Source organism: Trachymyrmex cornetzi, unplaced genomic scaffold (assembly GCF_001594075.2).
Source record: "Trachymyrmex cornetzi isolate Tcor2-1 unplaced genomic scaffold, Tcor1.1 scaffold15, whole genome shotgun sequence".
Taxonomy (NCBI): Eukaryota; Metazoa; Arthropoda; class Insecta; order Hymenoptera; family Formicidae; genus Trachymyrmex; species Trachymyrmex cornetzi.
The window spans coordinates 814,708-833,750 of NW_017296091.1; the positions used below are offsets into that span (position 1 = coordinate 814,708).

A 19,043-nucleotide genomic window follows, 5' to 3' on the forward strand; every position below is an offset into this window, starting at 1 on the left:
TGTAAAATTCGTTACCGTTACCAAAAAAATGTAACTTCGTTACCGTTACAGTTACCAAAGAAAAAAAGTAACGCAGTTACTAGTAAAGTTATCAAAAAAATAACTTGTAACTGTAACTTCGTTACAAGTAACGAGTTACTTCCATTCCCTGATTTTTACAAATAACAATAAAATTCGTTATTAGCGAAAATGCAAAGTATCATTTAGTTTGTAATTATTTCAGTTATTAATTTTATTAAAACATATTTTGTCGCGATTAAGAATATATGGATCTTATGATGTTACTCACGTAATGATAATAAAATGATACTAAATCTACAATAAACAATACCTAGAACAAATGTTTACGTTATTATCATGAATCGATATCACATATCTCGATATTAGTTTAGATTACATCCAACTATGGAAGCGACCATTAATAGGATTCAAGATTTTGTAAGTCCAGATAATCAGCTCCATACGAATTTCCACAAGATCTTGTAATAATTGACTATTTTAATAACTGATAAACTTTAGAACTTTAAGCTGTGACTCAACAGGTAATATTTTTACAAGGTTTTTTGTCTTCCTTTTGCCACAATTTCCATATCTTTTTTAGCTAGACTAGTATAATTAGTACCGTAAATTTTCCATTGATATTTATAGAATATTTCAGAAAAATTATTATTTGGATCCTAATTTTTAAAACGTAATAATTTTATCATTTGATTGTCACAGAAAAATATCCGATAATAATGACGTAGAATATTCTCATACAGTTTATTAAAATTCAAAATGTGAAATTCATTAATACGATTAAATTTTATAACTTGTTAAATAAAAAAATGAATATTAAAATCGTTACACGTAATGAGCATGCAAGTCGGTCAGATAATTGTGAAAGCTTAATTGCGAAATATACTAGTTTGAAGAACCAGACATTCCAGTTAAAAATAACGCAATTAAATTATAGCTTCGTGCATGCAATGTTAATTCTAATGCAGATGTACCGATGCAAATACTTACGTGTTAAATCAACGCAGATAGCACGGTGGTTTGGTGCGTCTGTACTAGGCGAATTATACACGTGAGTATGTATAATACCTAAGCTCTCGAAAGACTCTTGAGTTTGAGTTCTTCACACAACTAGATTTAACTTCTTAGGGAGACTTAGAGAAGCGATGCTGCTTTGCGTTTATTTATTACTAATTAAAAGTTTACCTTATTAGAATATTAGAATAATAATAAAAATCATAACATTCGATTAAGGTTCTTATTAAAGATATCATAATGACATATTTTATAGAAAATTTTTGGTATTTAAAAGATTATCTTCTTTAGTCGACACTAATTATAACATAACATCAATGTTATAATTTCGCACTCAACAATATAAAATATAATATAACATGATACGAGAATTATTCAGGGTGTCTCTTATCGTGACAATCGTTGATGGTAGATTCCAGAGATCATTTCAAGACGAAAATTCTAAATCTGTCAAAATGTCGAGGCTATAGTAGTTTTTTAATGGGGATTCAAAGATAATCAATTGAACTGTCCGAAATTCGTGCGCTCAATTATTTAAAAACTAAAGCCTCGACATTAAAAATTTGCGTCTCGAAATAATCTGAGGATCACTATCATTAATGGTAAGTCTGGATTATTCTTGTATTATTGCAGTCAGCATACAATGTTCCAAAAATGTTTTTAAAATATTTATTTTTCGTTAATTATACATTATACAATTTATTGTAAAAATAATTTATAAATGCTTTTTTTTATTAAGTATTTATTTTACCTTAATTATTTATATGAAATAATAATATAATGGAACATTTACTTAATATTTATTTAATATTCACATTAATTATTCATTTGTAACAATGTAATTTGGAGAAAACATTTATTTAATATTTATTCAATTTTAATTTAATATTTACATTACATTTATAATTCAATTTACAATAATAATTTGACAAAAACACTTATTTAATACTTATTCAACATTAATTTGATATTTATTTTATATTAATTATTTATTTAAAATGTAACCTTAAAAATATTTATTTGATATTTAATCAATTAACTTAATATTTGTGTTATATTACTCATTGCGATAATGGTTTGAATTCATTTAACATTTATTCAAATGGTATTAAAATTTTCAAATGATATCTCGAAGGCGAACTTAAAATTGGTTTCCAAGTAATGTATTTAAATAAATATCGCACTTTACAGTAGATAACGTTTCTTAAAACATTTTTAAAAACATTATTTGCTAATTGTTAAAATAGTTTCTTAAATAGTAAGAAAACGTTTTTTTTTCCAAATGTTAGAAAAAAACGTTTTTTAGAAAAGGTGACTCAACCACTTAAAACACAATTTTATAAATGTATTTTTCAAGTAGTTTTAAAAGCACTTTTATAAACATTGTTGCTGACTGTCAGGAAACAACACGTAACGTTTTTTTTTAACATTAAGTGGTTTTGAAATATTAAAATAAATATTTATTTTTAATGAAAAAAGAGTAACTTAATCCATTTTTAACGTTTTTAAAAATATTTTTTTAACATTTTCAAAAATGTTTTTTAAATATTAATCATTATTTGCTTGTTATAGTACATTTATAGTACATTTATATTATTGAGTGCGAAATTAAAATATTGATGTTATTATAGTACATTTATAGTACATTTATATTATTGAGTGCGAAATTAAAATATTGATGTTACGTTACTTTTAGTCAAGTGGAAGTTTGACTTAAATCTTTTATAAAATATATATGTCATATATTATATATATAGTATTTTTTATAGATATTTTATGAAATGTTACAATTTTTATTATTATTTTAATATTCTAATAAGATGACCTTCTAATTAGTAATAAACACAAAGCAAAACCGCTTGTCTAAGTTCCCCTAAGAACTTAAATCTAGTTTGAGGACTCGAGCTCGAGAGTCTCTCTCGAGAAGCTTAGGTTGTATTATACACTCACGTGTGTAATTCGTCTGGTGCAGACGCACTAAATCGCCGTGTTATCTGCATTGATTTAACACATAAGTATCATCTACATCGATGCCTCTGCATTAGAATTAACATTACACGCTCGATACTACAATAGTTTTTTAATTGCATTATTTTTAATACTGGTAAATATTCTCTGATCAAATGAGAAGAGTTCGTAAATTGCAACGGTACTCGGTTGTTCTAAAATTATACGCATCCGTATGATATCATATTAATTTTCGCAATTACGAAAAGATACGTATGGATTCCAAGAACAAGATATTAGTCTATTGTTACTGAAGTTGCTTCATTCTGCGTTGTCATTCAACAAAATGCATACGACAAAGTGCGCTTGCAAAATTATATCGAGAGATATAATTATACGATAGGATATATTTTCTTTCCGGTATACATCATGTCGTAATTATTTGAAAATGACGGATGCATATTGGAAATTTCGGAAGCTTCGTTGTGGCTGGAACTTACATGCGGCACGATCCAGCAACAGGCGCTACGCGCGAGAGAAGAGCCAGAGGGAGGGGCGATTCCAACAAACGATGTCGGACTTCGGAGTAGATGTTAATGTAGTATGTGTGTGACAACGGGATTGACAACATGGATACGACTGACCTAGGAGGAGGTGTGTTCGAATCTTATTTTCGATAATATCGCACTGGAGAAGACCGCGACGTGTTGAAACAGTTTCGCACACGATGCGAGGATGGTGTTGACCCGCGCATCCGGGGGAAATCGGGAGAGAAACGACGTGGACCGACGAGACATGAAAAAAATTTAAGAGAAACAGGAAATGGGTGACGGGCGGCGAACACACGGGTGCATTTGATGTGCTTTTTCACCTCGTTTTTTCTCCTCCATTTTCGCCTTTTTTTCCTCTTTTGGTGCACTCCGCGCTTCACCGCGAATGCGAGAATTGTCGCACTGTGAAAAACGGGGAATGTGCGGAAATCACATAGGCTAGGATGTTCTCTGCGTCTGGATGTTCTCTGTGTCGATCCATCCCACGATAAATGATGAGCGAGAAAACCCGTGGCCGTTTTGGTGAAGAAAGTGCTCAGTTAAAAATACATACAAATGCAATCCCCTTATTGTATTCGCGATATTCGTGACACTATACGAAGTCAATAATAAATATCTCAAGCATACATTTTCTTATTTTGTCATTCTCTTTCATTTTCTTCATTTTCTGCATCTGTCAAATTTAACCACTTGCCTTTCTCGCTTTGTGTTTTTTTTTCTTTGACTGTACACGACTCGATCAGTGCTTGCAGATTCTATGATTAAAACTGAAGACTTTTCTATTTTGGTTTTATTTAATTTTTTATTTTTTCTTTATTTTAGCTCTAATTCCAGTACAATATTCTCAAAAAAAGTATTTACTCTTAGCTCTCTTTTCTTTCCCCTTTTTTCTAGAATTACTAGATAACATTGCACTTTCATGAATAACTGATCATTGAATGCTTGTGTCTCATAAATACATGTTTGTTTGTATATTAAAGAAAATTATTCATTCAAATATCATTTAGATTTGCAAACTCAAAATTTCATTAAAGTGTAGTCTCAAATGTATTTATGAAGTGTTCCATGTGAGTAGATGCAAATAATTTTTAAGTACATTTCGCTATATGTGTGTTATGCAGATATATTTTTATTTTATTTACGGATGAAATATTGCTTGTGTATATATATCGCTTCTTGTATATTTGATTACATTATATGGCATTCTTTTGTTTATATTGTTTATGCACGAAAATAAATTACCAACTATGCATGTATTCATACAAAAATTGATTTATTACCCAATTTAAAAGTTGCGAATAAGTATTGACTACCTAAAAACTATGGAATAATTAATCAACTTTCATTGAGTTCTTTTACATATTTTTTCAAAAATGATGGGAGACATGTCATAGGAAGATAAATTATTCGACACGTGTGAACTGCGCAAGTAGTCTATATTTTATTCATATTAACACACACATACACACACAATTCAGCAAAATTAAAATAATTTATATCACCAATAAACGCTTCGAATTTAATTCGACGACCACCATCAAACATACAATATAATTAGATTATTCTCTTTTCCAGCAAGATGTCAATAATCATATTCTGGTTATGTAAATGCAAAAATAAGTTTTCAGCGAATTGTCCAAAATATCATTTTTGTTATAAATGTACCTGATATTTTCGAGCAAATCGATCAGAATTAATTAGGTTATTTAAATGTCCAAAAATAGTTAAAAAAGCTTACGAATTTTCTGAAAATGTTTCTCAAAATATTTTTTAAATTATTCACAAAAGTTGTAAGCCTGTTAATGGCATATTAACATTGACAATGTAAACAGTGTAAAAATTTATCTTTGCACTGTATTTTTATCAGGTAAAAAGCATTCGCTTACATTAATTTTTAATAAAAACAATATTCGCAAAGTACATAATTAACGTATTAATTGTGTACATGATTAACGTATTACAGCTATAATGCAGCGAAAAGTTTTGCCGAGAACGACGGGAAGCTTTAGACAGCTTAAAGCAACTCATTAAGCATCATTATTAAATAGAATTAATGAAAATTAATAATAACGCTCGTTTATCGCCCATCATCCTAACATGTTCTTTGTCATTTACTTATCTAGTATGACAATTCACCCGCAGCATCCAATTAACACATAAATCGAACAGCTCATAGCCACATTCTTTGAAAAAAAAAAATAGTGAAAAAAAGGATATTTACTCAAGAATATCAACTCTTTCATGTCTAATATTTATTGTAAACGGGCAATTTTAAGAAAACAGATCAATATTTTGAGTAATTGATTATATATAAATGAGATTTATTATTTCTAACAAATATTTTTTTCATAAAAGCGTATTGGAATAATAGATATTTTTTACGAAAGTATATTCGGGATAAAAAATTATAGATTAATTATAGATTAATTATCAATCATCGTAATTACACGGAAATTAGTAACACTATACTTAATATCGATGAGAGCTTTAACGCTGCTTAATTTGATTACGATGACAACATTTATAAGTTAATAAAAGTGTGTGTGCACCCTTTCAATCAATTTAAATGACACACGGTTCGAATAGAATTTAGATACAAATATAATAAAGTCGAGTCAATCGAAGGTCTGTATAAAAGTACTAAATAAAAGCCGACAATTTTTTCGTCTAAAAATACTAATAATTTTAAAAGGAAGTAAAGAACATTGTTCATCCCTTATCATTCACCATTATAATTCGTTTATTATCATTACGATTCCTGTTACGATATCGATTTAAATCGCTTCTCTTCTGTCCTTCGCAAAGATGCGACGATTACACGAAATGCGCGACGATAATTAACGCGAATCGTTCGTTTACGTCTCCTACGTTACGATCGTATTTATAGTGTTCTCAGTGGCCATAATATATCTCATAAAGATGTCGAGGCTACGATTAGAATATATCAACACAAACTTGCATAATCGCACATAAACGTATGCATAAAGAAAATTATTTAATCATATTTTACATGCGTCTTTATAGGAGAAATGTGATTGGATAATTTTCTTTATGCATACGTTTATGTGGCTATGCAAATTTGTATGGATACCCTTAGTGCATTCGCGGAAAGGAAAGCGGTTAAGGGAAAAATCGTAGGATCAAAAGGATTTGAAAGCTACACCACAAAGGCGCGAAGGAAACCCTGTTAATTGCGGAGACATCGCGCTGATTATCGAGGATTCGGCAGTTAACCGATTATCCGTCCATCCGTCCATCGGCCACCGTCCGCCGGCAACTTGCGCCGCGCCCTTCCGACCAAACGAATCGCCGTAGAGCCCGGGAGAGTCGTTGAGTCGTCGTGATATATCTACGTTTATACGACGTACATTAGACATGAATGGCATCTGTTCTGCCAAGTTGAATGAGAGCAATTTAACTTCTTTAGGCTGCTTAATCGGTAGGAAGTCACATCCAGTCACATAGCGATATATACCGGTAAGAGGCACCAATACGCACACGTTCGCGTGATCGTCTCCTCGAGACAAGAAGAGAAAAAAGACAGGGAAGGGGCAGGAAAATTAAAATATTTGAAAATATATATGTATATATATATAATCTCTATATATATATATATATATGAATAAAAATATTGTTGATCACTTTCATCATCGTGCAACGCGACAGTCGCGTCGTTCCGGATAAGGCGACGGTGTAATTAAGTAATCCGGCACGAACTTACCGCCATTATTCTGGCGATATTTAATCCATTAAAAGGATAATTTAGATCGGACGTATATTGCGGTGATACGATAAAATGCTTGAAGCGAGCAATATTGATAATTCAGAAAAAGAGCGATCATTGCAAGTGCTGTCTGAATAAGTAATGCCTATTCTCTATTATTGGAAAGTATTTTTCACGATATGTCTTAATTACTTGTTTCATCTATCACGTTTACAGAATGATTTATCGTTGTCTCGTTTAATAACTGTTGATTCTAGTTGAAGCAGAAATTCGTGATCACAATGAGACAGCGGCTGCGTAACATTCGCATCAATAAAATTGGCAATTTTTCAAAATAAGGAGGGATTTCATTGGAATCTTTAATGTGCAAATATTCGGAATTTATTTCTAAATTTCTAAATTTTTCACAATCCACACGGAGAGAATTTTGTTTTAAAATTTATCCCGAAAATATGATAGTTGTGGTATAGTACATTAATTTAAAGATTTTTAACATGCACTTCGGTAAAATTAATCAAATTTATTTTAGACTTTATTGTAGTTTTATTAACGAACGAGAGAGATTTCCATTAAAAAATTCTTGGAAATGTTGTCCCACGACTATCATATTTTTAAGGTAAACTCTAAGAAAAAAATTCTCTTCGTGCATGATTTTCCGTCGTACAAAAATTTACGTGTCACATGTCGATATATCTCCGCGAATATACGCGGAGAAAAGTCTATCCTGACAACTCGAAGATACGTTTGAAAATAGAAAAATTGTTCAGTTCTTTTTTAAATCGGCGACATGACATCCGGATGAGAACCTGACAATCAGATAGTAGAATCGATCGTACTTTCCAAAAATGGTGGGAACGGTGTATCTCTCGCGAGATACACAAGAATTCGACAGTTCGGTAAACGGTCTGTGAAGTGTCGCCTTTGAGAATTCCGCTCGGTAAAATTGACGCTAACGAGCTGGTCGGTGCGTGTACGTGATCAATCGTATAGATTTTTCGCAGGCTTTTAGGGGGACTTTAGTCGGCTAAAACGGGCTCCGTTCGCAAAATAATTCGGCACGACACGACGGTTCCATAAAATTGAAGTAATGGCGGACGGTAACGAGACGTTTCCTACTTGGCGTATCGTTATCTTACCACCACACGATCCGATTTGGACCGTCACACCGTCGCGCTGCCGACGTCGCGTCGCGTCGTCCGTGTGCCCGGTGCATATGCGTGACATTTCGTGTCAGCGTTCAGCGTTTCAGCGAAGAACGTTCCTATTCGGCGAGTCAACGTACGTGCTAATATACCGATTTCGTAACCACCTCCTCGATCTACCTCCTCGTTACACCACGCGCGCCTCTCCGTTCCCTCTTAGCGCCAGAACGAGCTGCCGGCAGACTCTAAAAAGATAATAGTTAACTTTAAGCTCTTCCCTCGGCTCTTATCGTATTAACCGACATCAGCGGAGTCGTGCGATGCCGAGGAAAAAGCCTCTGCTTTACATTAAAGCAGCAAACACGTAATTGACGACGTTTTATACCGTTAATATCTCGCGAACGCGCGCGCCGCGTGACGCAAGTAAACGCAGACGGAAGAACAGCGCGCTCGTCGAATTACCGAAAACGCTTTGGAAAATCCTCTTCTGCGTCGCGATCTATAAATGGAAACCACTCTGCGTGTCCGATTTAGTTAATACGCCCTGTACTTGTACCTCGCGTTATGCAATGGCAAAAAAATTCATTTCATCGAATACGAGTGTGTCTAGGTGCGGTACATCCGGTACATTCGGGTATTATGCGGTTGCGGTTGCAACGAATGAGCACAAGGTGCGGCGAAAATCATACCTCCAAGTGGGAGGATCGATCGTGATCAAGTAAACAGAGAGATCGCGGAATCAAATGTTTCTCGACCGAAGCTTCATTCATCTTCAAGCAAATTCATCTCAAATATGTAGACTATACAATGTCGTGATACACGTAAATTCTCCAGATTTGGTCCAACAGCGGTAGCGTTGATTTATGCGATAAGCTTACCAACATTTTTATGTCTTTCGGCAGAAAAAGAATGAAAGGAAACAAGTCTAGTTTCATTACATCCGATGATAATGCTTGTGATGTCGACGAAGCAGGGTTGGGAAAATTACTTTTAAAAAGTAACTCGTTACCGTGATTCGTTATTCTGGAAAAAGTAACTCGTTAGCAATACCGTCACTTAAAGAGTACCGATTCATTACAATTTCCATTATTCCATTGCTTTTTCATCGAATTCTGATGATCTTTTTTTAGATTGACATCCAATTTGTCGCTAATTGAATCGCGATTCTTTTAAACTGGTCAATTACACGAGATTCGTAATGGTTATGATTAATTGCAACATGATCAAACATAACACTCTTTTCAAACTCGTGTATGCACGTTCTATACATATGTACTTCTATAAAGTAACGGTAAAAGTAACGATTATATTCATTATCGTTACTCAAAAAATATAACGTCGTTACCAATTTGTTATTTAATAAGTAACAACAACGGTAACGACATTACAAGTAATACATTACTTCCCAACCCTGCGATGAAGTAACTCAAAGGTACTTCCGTCGTAAGGTCAATGCTCCCGTATGAAAAGCAGTGCTTGTCACTCAAATTTGCTAATAAAATTTCTTCGCAATGGAAACGAGGAATGATTCAAATGAAAATATTTATTCAAGCTTTCGGCAAAAATTAGAGAAGATGAATGAGTATACTGGTGATTGCAACAATTGTGTCGTATTGTGAACTTTATTCAAAAGGTAACTTACGTTTTTAGGTATAAATTGTACGCCACCGGCTATAGAAGATTTTCCACACGACTTGTTTGATGAAGAGCAAAGACAAGGCGGTGCCGTTGTTGTACACGTCATCGTGTCGCTTTATTTATTTATCGCTTTAGCAGTAGTATGCGATAAATTCTTCGTACCTGCTGTAGAAAAAATATGTCACGGTAAGGGTTGCATTTATATCTCTTTCGCTAACTTTCTACGCTTGCGCGTGTATCAAGGATTAAAAAAAAGTTTAAATACCGTTTAGCTTTGCTTCTGCGAACTTATGAAATTTACAAAATGACATAAAAAAAAATGCATAGTATAATTTGAAAATTAAAAAATTGATTGATTGTATTTGAGCCATACAAGACATATATTTTAAAGGCGATATATCTTTTCAATTACAGATCTGTTTGATAAGAACCAAATATAATGAAATTTAGACCAATGAAAATAAATTAAATAAGAATCTGTCTCTTATTTAATTTATTCTTATCGGTATAAATTTCGTTTATATTTGGTTCTTATCAAACAAATCTGTAATTAAAAAGACAAATCAAATCAGCGCGCAGTTCATAACACTAAAAAATGTTGTAAATTTGCATATGAATATTATCAAATACTAAGATCGAAAATAAAATTAAAATTCCTGTACATTAATAACTAAATTTTAACAAATAAGTAACGAAACTCTCTTCTTGGATTAATCTCGAGTCAAACTTAATAAAGTTTTATTTTATCATTTAATTACCAAGATAATTAATACTGAATAAAACTTCGCGCGCTATATTTTTTTATATTAATTATCTTGATTAAGGTTTAAGAGTTTAATTTTGTTAATTTTGCTAACTTTGCTAACTTTGGAACAACTTGAATATCTGTCTTATTTTAAAAACTGAGAAAGCGAAAGTATAATGTATAAGTGCGAGCGTGGCGTAGTATAGAAAAAAAGCAGTGAAATTAATTACAAAAATGCGAACCTAGTCTATTGTACAACAAGAAGCTCCAAAAAAAACAGGGCGAATTAGTCTATTGTCATGATATATTTTAACAGATTATTATCCAAAAGTGTATCATAGCTGCAGATTAATAGACCAGGTTCGCATTTTTCTTTCGCTTATTTTTCCATTGTAATAAATAAATTATCACAATGGGAAAACAAGTGTCAGAAAAATGTGAACCTGGTCTATTATCTGCTGCCATGATACACTTTACTGTGACTGACAATGAAGATGTAGTGGTGACTTCTCTCGTATGCCCGTGGTGCGCACGCTGATTGTACACAGTCATATGGTACTACTGTTTAAACGTCGATTCCAAACGACGATTTTTGTTAGAGAAGTTCTCTTGGCAAAGATACTCTCTCGTTTGCTATTGCCTGCCGAGAGGAGCTACGAGTGTTCGAAAACTTTTTCGGTTCTGCCTGGGATCTCTGGCATTAGCAGTCTCGTGCGCTGCCGCTACGCCACGCTCGCACTTATACATCATATACATCTTATATATATAAAGACCGATTATTACAATAGTTTTCTGTTGGTAGAGTAATCTTTGTTTCTTCTTGAGATTATAGACTCTCGCTTATAAACATACTATACATAGACAGACACGCGCGTAAAGATATTTATTTATTCAAAGCTGGCACAAAGTGATGCCAATCGATCTTCGCGAAACAGAGCTAAAGTGTAGATCGGATCAAAGCAGATTTTGGCACGCTTAGCAATATCGAGCTAATTTCATGCAACCGCTTAGATACGCGAGATGCGGCTGTCGAATCGATGCCCATGCTGCAGCATATCTGCGTCACTGCGGGCGCCAGGCACATCTTCAATTATTATAACAGTTCCTCATTCTGTTCTCACGACATTTCTTGAAATACGATCAGTCTGTTCTATTCTCGTTATCACAACGCTAAACGTAACCATCCGAGGTCTGAGTTCAATTTGCGCAAATAGGAATGTCGTGTTTGTTAAGTGTCAAAAGAGGATCAGATGATAGTCATATTGCTCGCTAAATGTACGATGAGCACACGTGAAAAAAATATGTTTGACGCATTTCTTACATTTGAATTTTAGAATAATTTATTTGCTATTAACACTAATTTTTTTTTTTAGCGAAAAGATAATTTTTTGACTAGAATTTTTATAGATTCAAAGAGTTTATGTGTAACAATACGCGAATTTTTTCTTTATTTTTTTTTTATACTAGTCGCGCAAAGATTCGAGGTAAAGAATATTTTACCCCAAGAATATTCGGCGATTCACACTTTGCACGCAAAATATATGTGTAGAGAATTATAAAGGTAAATCAAGGCTGACGTTGCATTTCAGCACTCTCGATGTCAAAAGACGTAGCCGGTGCGACGTTTATGGCGGCGGCGACGTCGGCCCCAGAATTATTCGTGAATGCCATCGGAACATTCATCACGGAAGGTGACATTGGCGTCGGGACGATAGTAGGTTCCGCAGTATTCAACATCCTGGCTGTCCCAGCTTGCTGCGGCATCGGTGCGGGAATGGTAAGTTGCCAAGTGTGTCCTATTGTTTTGAGAAATCTAATAGATACGAAAAGCACGAAAAAAAAAGTTTAGCTATATTTCAAAAAATTTACAATACTACACGTGACGTTCAAGAGACACAGTAGTGTTTCGCGCCAAATACACGTGGCTCAAAATTGGAATGTACGATTAGGATACTTTTTGCGAAAATTAATTGCAAGTTTAATAAACATATGTATATATCTTTAAAAGCAGATTGTATATGAATAAATATATTTTGGTATTCATTTATATTGCGATATTTCCAACTTTAGATACAATTGATAAGCCATCTATCTACAATTACGTAATTAAATTTGAAGATGATAGTATATATTTTCTTATATTTCTTGATAGTGTATGTATTTATTTTTTACTTTAAATAATTATAAGTAACTGACAGCAGACGAACTTTATCGAATAGATACGTATCAAATTAATATTGATAACAGATTGATTAATAATTGATATCGACGTGCGCCAAAAATGCATCATGATACGTAATCAATGTTATCGAAGGAAATACATTTATACATTTATACAAATATCGTATACGTAAATTATATTAACGTAAATTTCGCACGAAATTAAAAACAAAATTATTTATTTCTAAATTAAGCACACTCCGTATTTTTTGTAATAATCTTGGATTTATTGTAAATTTCATAATTATAACAATATTATACATTAGGTGTATATAAAACATTAACATTGAATATTTGTGTTGTAATATCGCACATAATAAATATTTTTCTTTTCATATACAGTTGGTGCCTTTAGATTGGTGGCCTGTCAGTAGAGATTGTCTCGCTTACGGTGTCACAGTCGCAATTTTGATATGCATTATACACGACGAGCGGGTGGAATGGTACGAAGCGTTAACATTGGTGCTGTTGTACATTGTTTATATTGCCGTGATGTATTGGGATAAATCGTTCCAGCGGTGTACAAGATTCCGTACGAACGACGATCAAATATCTTCAGACGGCCCACGAGTTACAACAGGTAAGGCCGTAATTTCGATCTCGCGTTTTTTGGATTTTTTAGTTTTAATAGATTATCGTTATTTTTCGATTTGACTTTTACTTGTCTGAATGTTGTTTAAATTAAATTGATTTCATGTCGATGAGACATTCGTAACTGTGTAGCATTTTTACAATAAAATCTTCACTACTTTCAATCACGGTTTTGATAATCGAATTTCAAAAATTTGACTTAAAAAAAGTGTAAATCTTTATCATCATTTTAATAATACAATTTTTAAAGGAATAAAAATAAAATTTTGAATTATGATAATTTCAAATTTCCACATAAAATATTAAATGTATAATGTGTGTTTCTCACAGATTCTAGCGACATTCACTTACCAAGAACGGACAAATTACAATCTCCTGGTGATCGTGTGGAACAGATAGCCACTATTGACGTTCCGCTACAAAATGGCGGGACGAAAACGCAGGAAGAGAATCCAGATCCTGGTAAGTTTGTTTGTTCCCTTCTAAATTTTTAAATACACGACATTTATAATACGATATTCATGAACGATTTATTACGTAAAATATAATTTGTCGCGTAGAATTTACTACATTAGTCATATAAACAAATATTTACTTTCCTAGTCTAATCTAATCAAATCGATTTCTGTGATTGTCAGTGGTATTGACAATATCGTCCATGCAGCTGCTACGTAATAACGGTATTTGCGAACAATATAGTAAAGCGGTGCGTAATATATTTCGTGACAGCTACTTGATCGGTCAAATACAATTAAGCACTTGTGAGTGGAAATTTCCAGACAGTTAATTACCATTAAAATTAGAGATTAAATATTTAAATTTGACAAGTTTGGCTAATAAGATATATTTTACGTAAATGTTGTAATTTTACAATTTCATCAGATCACAATTTTATCTTAGGATGTTTATAAAAACACTACAAACATAAATAATAGACAATATATTTGTAGAATTTGAAATTCTCATAATATGTATAACAGATTACAAATACGAGCTCTTGGTGTGGCCAGCGCACGCTGGATGGTTAAGGAAGACAACTTGGGTCACAACATGGCCCATTCATCTAGTATTCATGTGCACAATTCCCGATTGTGAGAAGCCACGATTCAAGAATTGGTTCCCCATCACGTTTCTGATGTGCATTGTATGGATTGGATCACTCAGCTATGTAGTAGCGTGGATGATCACTATAATCGGTGAGCGATCACTTTAATTTGAAGACTTAAATGTAAATAAATATATCGTCGAATATCAAAATAATTTGTGAAAGATATTTGATAAGATTTTACGTAAACATTGATTCCAAATCGAAGTTTTCTACTTGAAAAAATGAGTTATTGTTGGCATGCCGTTCTCTCGCTACTTAAAGAACGACAAAAAAGAAAATTGTAATGAAAGAATCTTCATTTTATTATGTAGAATTATTAAAAAAAAAAGATTTTACGTAAACGCATTTCATTCTTTTAGGAGACACGCTGAAGATACCAGATTCCGTAATGGGCATCACTTTTCTCGCGGCAGGAACTAGCGTACCCGAAGCCGTATCGAGCGTAATTGTCGCGAAACAAGGTATACAGATATTAACACATATACTTATATTGTCAATGGAAAGGTTTTGCTAAAATATTAAAAAATTTAGCTAGATACCGATCTGAAAAAAGTTTGGTTGAACCATCACAATTATGTGAGACGCTTATACTGGTTGCTAGAATATTAAAATTTTTTGCAGCGTTATGCTTAAGATTCTTACGTAATTATTTTGATGGTTCAACAAAATTATTTTTAGATCTAGCTAGATTTTTAGGTATTTTAATAAAAACATTCTTTCCATATAATTAATCTTGTAAGTGAATATTTACTATGACAGAAAAATTTTGATGCACATTTTTTTATGTTCGGATCTCAGCACGGTTGTGTGTTTTGTAAGATGATGATAAGAAATAGCAACGTTCTTTCCATATAATTAATCTTAAATATTTACTAAGGCTACGTTCCAAAATTTCCTCTCCGAGGAAGATTTTATTCTATATGCTATAGTATACATTACGTGTACTATATATTTCAAGTAAAATTTTCCTCAGAGAGGAAGTTTTGGAACATAGCCTAGGATGGTAGTAAGAAATAGCAGTAATGAGAGAACTAGTACATTCGAGAACTAGTACAAAATTTGAAAGTTAGCGCGATAGAAATGGGCAAAAGCTGTTAAACATCATGGAGAGAAACTTATTTTGGTTGAGCTAAGAGGCTGCGAATGGCGCCCGGTAATCTCAAAGGTGCATACCGTGTCGGGATTCGAAAGTTCCGTTATTAAAGTTGATAGTTGTTTTCATCTCAAAATCGCCTTAACTTTTCGTCTGCAATCTGGATCTTTCTTGTCTAGCACAAGTTTTTCGTTTACTGTCGTAAGTCCGAAGTTTTCAAAAAAATACAAAAAATTCAAGGTTACTTTCCAACATTTCTATTACATTATCGAATAGGTTATTAAATGTTAAAATTTTTATTTGATAAAAACAGAAAGCAAAAATACTTAAAGGAGAAAAAATACGTAAAAATGTATAATTGAACAATAAAGAAACTGAATTCCGAGAATAAAATTTTACTTTTGCCGATAAAGATCCAGATTGTAGTCGGTTAGGTTATAACATTTTAAAATTATACAATGACAGTTTTAAATATAAGACTCGATTATAGGAATATTAACCTAAACATCCGTAAAAGTAACATAATAACGAAAAAAAAAAAAACGGAGCATAGAGTGTAAATTTGAACGTCTCCTTCATCTTTTTTTCTCCACTGTATACTTTCTACCATTCCGTTACGCTGTTCAGGACACGGATCAATGGGCATCAGCAATTCGATAGGATCAAACACGTTCGATATACTATTGTGCCTCGGACTACCCTGGCTGATCAAGTCGTCCTTCTCGCCCACACAACCCGGCAGGCATTACATAAGTATAAATTCCGGCGGGTTGGAGTACAGCGCGATATCATTGTTGTCGACCCTGATGTTGCTGTACATCGCGTTCGCCTCGAACAAGTTTCAGCTCGACACGAAAGTGGGCCGCGCCTGCCTGTGCATGTACGCGGTGTTCCTCATATTGGCGTCGCTGATCGAGCTCAACGTATTCTTCATGGTAAATCTCCCCACCTGCCAAAGGACGGTGAAATGATCGAGGAAACCCGGACGATGACCCGCTCGTAATAATGACGTACGGGCGCGGCCTCGCTCGCAATCCGCGCCGGAAACGTTCTTTCCCTCCCCCCTCCCCTCACCTACGGACTTACCGAGAGACCCGAGCTTGAGCGAGGGGTGTTTATTTCCAGCTACACGGGACAGCTCACCGTGTGTACAGTTTTAATATCAACAATGTTATCGCCACGTTAGAACCAAGACATGTAATGCATTTTGTATTTACTTACTAAAAAAAAAAAAAACTTTCTCTATCCCCGCTTTCTCTTCTCTTCATCTCGTATCACGATATTCAAAATTCGTCCTGGGAATCCATCTTCGAATCGTTATATAGGTTGACATCTTTTCGCTCCACGCGACACATACATCTATACAACTTTTACACATACCTATTACACCCCACGCGCGTGCGCGCGCGCGCGCCCTTTCTTCTCGTCTCCCTTATTCTTTCTTCTTTTTTTTCCCCTCACTTTTTCTTACTTTTTATTTTTATTACCAGCTCCCTCTTTTTTCTTCTTCCCCTCCCCCCCCCCTCCCACCTTTTTTTCGCTTATTTTCTCTCTTAAAGTACGATCACTGTGCTTACGGCCATATTGCGTGCGCCGAAGGATAAACTTACGATTAGCCACAGTAACGAGCCATGGATCTCATGCAACACGATCGAAAGTTCGCCTAGGGATGTAGACGCGTGCAAAATCATTGACCTCTGAATAATTTGGCAACCGCAGCGAGCGATAGAGCTTGAATTCGTAGAAGGGCGCTCTGCGACTGTGTCTAATTGTATATGAATGCGCGAGAAAGACTGCCGGCTCCGTTTAGCATAATCGCAGACCTCGGCATCGGTGTGTGACCGCGAGAATGTGTTTTTATCATTCGTGTGAAATATCATTCGATTTATCCGCCGATCGTGAATCTCATCCACTTCAACGGTACGCGGCGAACTTTCCATAAATGGAATACATTTGCTGTTAATACAAATATAGCGCTGCACAAAGTCGCTCGATGAAAGAAAATTTTATTCCCATTTTTTTTTTTTAGCTCTTTCGTATCTCCGCTGAGAATTGCCCGGTAGTGAAATTTTACCCGTCAAAGCAGCGGAGATTCTCCCATTTCGATCACGCGCCTTTTTACGCTGCGAACGTAACTGATGTATAGCAAAACGCACAGATGCAGACACAGCATACGCAGATACGCACAGATATATATAGGCATACAAACACACATATACACGGAAAGAATAATTTTGTTAAAGTATATCTAAAAATTTAGCACGATATACAGGTCTGAAAAAAATTTTGTTGAACTGTTGAAATAATTATGTGGAACGCTTAAATTTTGATGATAATACCGCAAAAAGTTTTAACATTCTAGTTGGAGTGTCTTATATAATTATTTTGGTTCAAATAAAATTATTTTCAGATCTCCTGTACAGCATCATATTCCAGTAATAATGCAGTAACACTGCAACATTCCAAAACATTGTAAACGTTGCAGCAATGTTGCTGCAAGCTTTTGTACTGTACGGGCTGTATCTAGTTAAATTTTTAGATACTTTAAGATACTTTAAGATCGTTCTTTCCGTGTAGATACGTACAGATACATATAGACACACAGACGTACAAAGACACAAATTGAACCGTTTGTAACTGTTTGAATCACGAAAAGAAGTGCGCGATACCTTTCTGCGATACACCTTTCCATTGCGATACACAAATCTGTGACTGTAAATGTGTCTAGATAAAACCGTAACTTAACATTTAATAAAGTACTGTAATAAGTTATTAAAATAATACACAATCAATAAATCGACACTCCTATCTTGTTTCTATAAATATACATAAGTAAGGGGTGAATCTTGCTCGAAGAATGTATTATAATATTATATATATATATACATGATCTGTCTAACGGATTGTCTCAAAGTTACGAGAAAGCGCTTCGAATTTATGCAAAACAGCAATGCAGAAGAAATGCGTAATTTTTAAGATATCTCTCATTTACTCCGTGACATGAAACTTTTGATCGACAGACTTCTGAAGTTTTAACGTTTGTTTCCATCAATATATCCTCTAAAATTCTTGAAATGAAATCTCACTTCAAAAGAATTAAAATACTGCCACTATTAAAAATGAGTGAAAAATTTGCACTTTTGGATAAGAGTGCAAATTTTTCACTTTTTTCGAACAGCGGATGTATTTTAATTCTTTTGGAGTAAGATTTCACTTCAGATAATTTAGAGAATAGATTAACTCTAGTTTTAT

At 33.8% G+C, this 19,043-nt stretch overlaps 1 protein-coding gene across 2 annotated transcripts; it reads left to right on the forward strand.

Annotated features, from left to right (window-relative positions):
• The first annotated feature begins 3,590 nt into the window (after nucleotides 1-3,590).
• On the forward strand, nucleotides 3,591-16,762 carry zyd (sodium/potassium/calcium exchanger zydeco). Of its 2 annotated transcripts, none has more exons than XM_018502757.1 (8): nucleotides 3,591-3,633; nucleotides 10,047-10,220; nucleotides 12,369-12,556; nucleotides 13,342-13,579; nucleotides 13,921-14,052; nucleotides 14,571-14,786; nucleotides 15,058-15,159; nucleotides 16,419-16,762. In XM_018502757.1, the coding sequence occupies exons 1-8, from the start codon at nucleotides 3,609-3,611 to the stop codon at nucleotides 16,760-16,762; spliced, it is 1,419 nt and encodes a 472-aa protein (XP_018358259.1). In that variant the 5' UTR covers nucleotides 3,591-3,608. The 2 variants fall into 2 exon arrangements, with proteins under 2 accessions (XP_018358259.1, XP_018358260.1); XM_018502758.1 differs by lacking the exon at nucleotides 3,591-3,633 and adding an exon at nucleotides 3,796-3,827.
• Nucleotides 16,763-19,043: the final 2,281 nt, after the last annotated feature.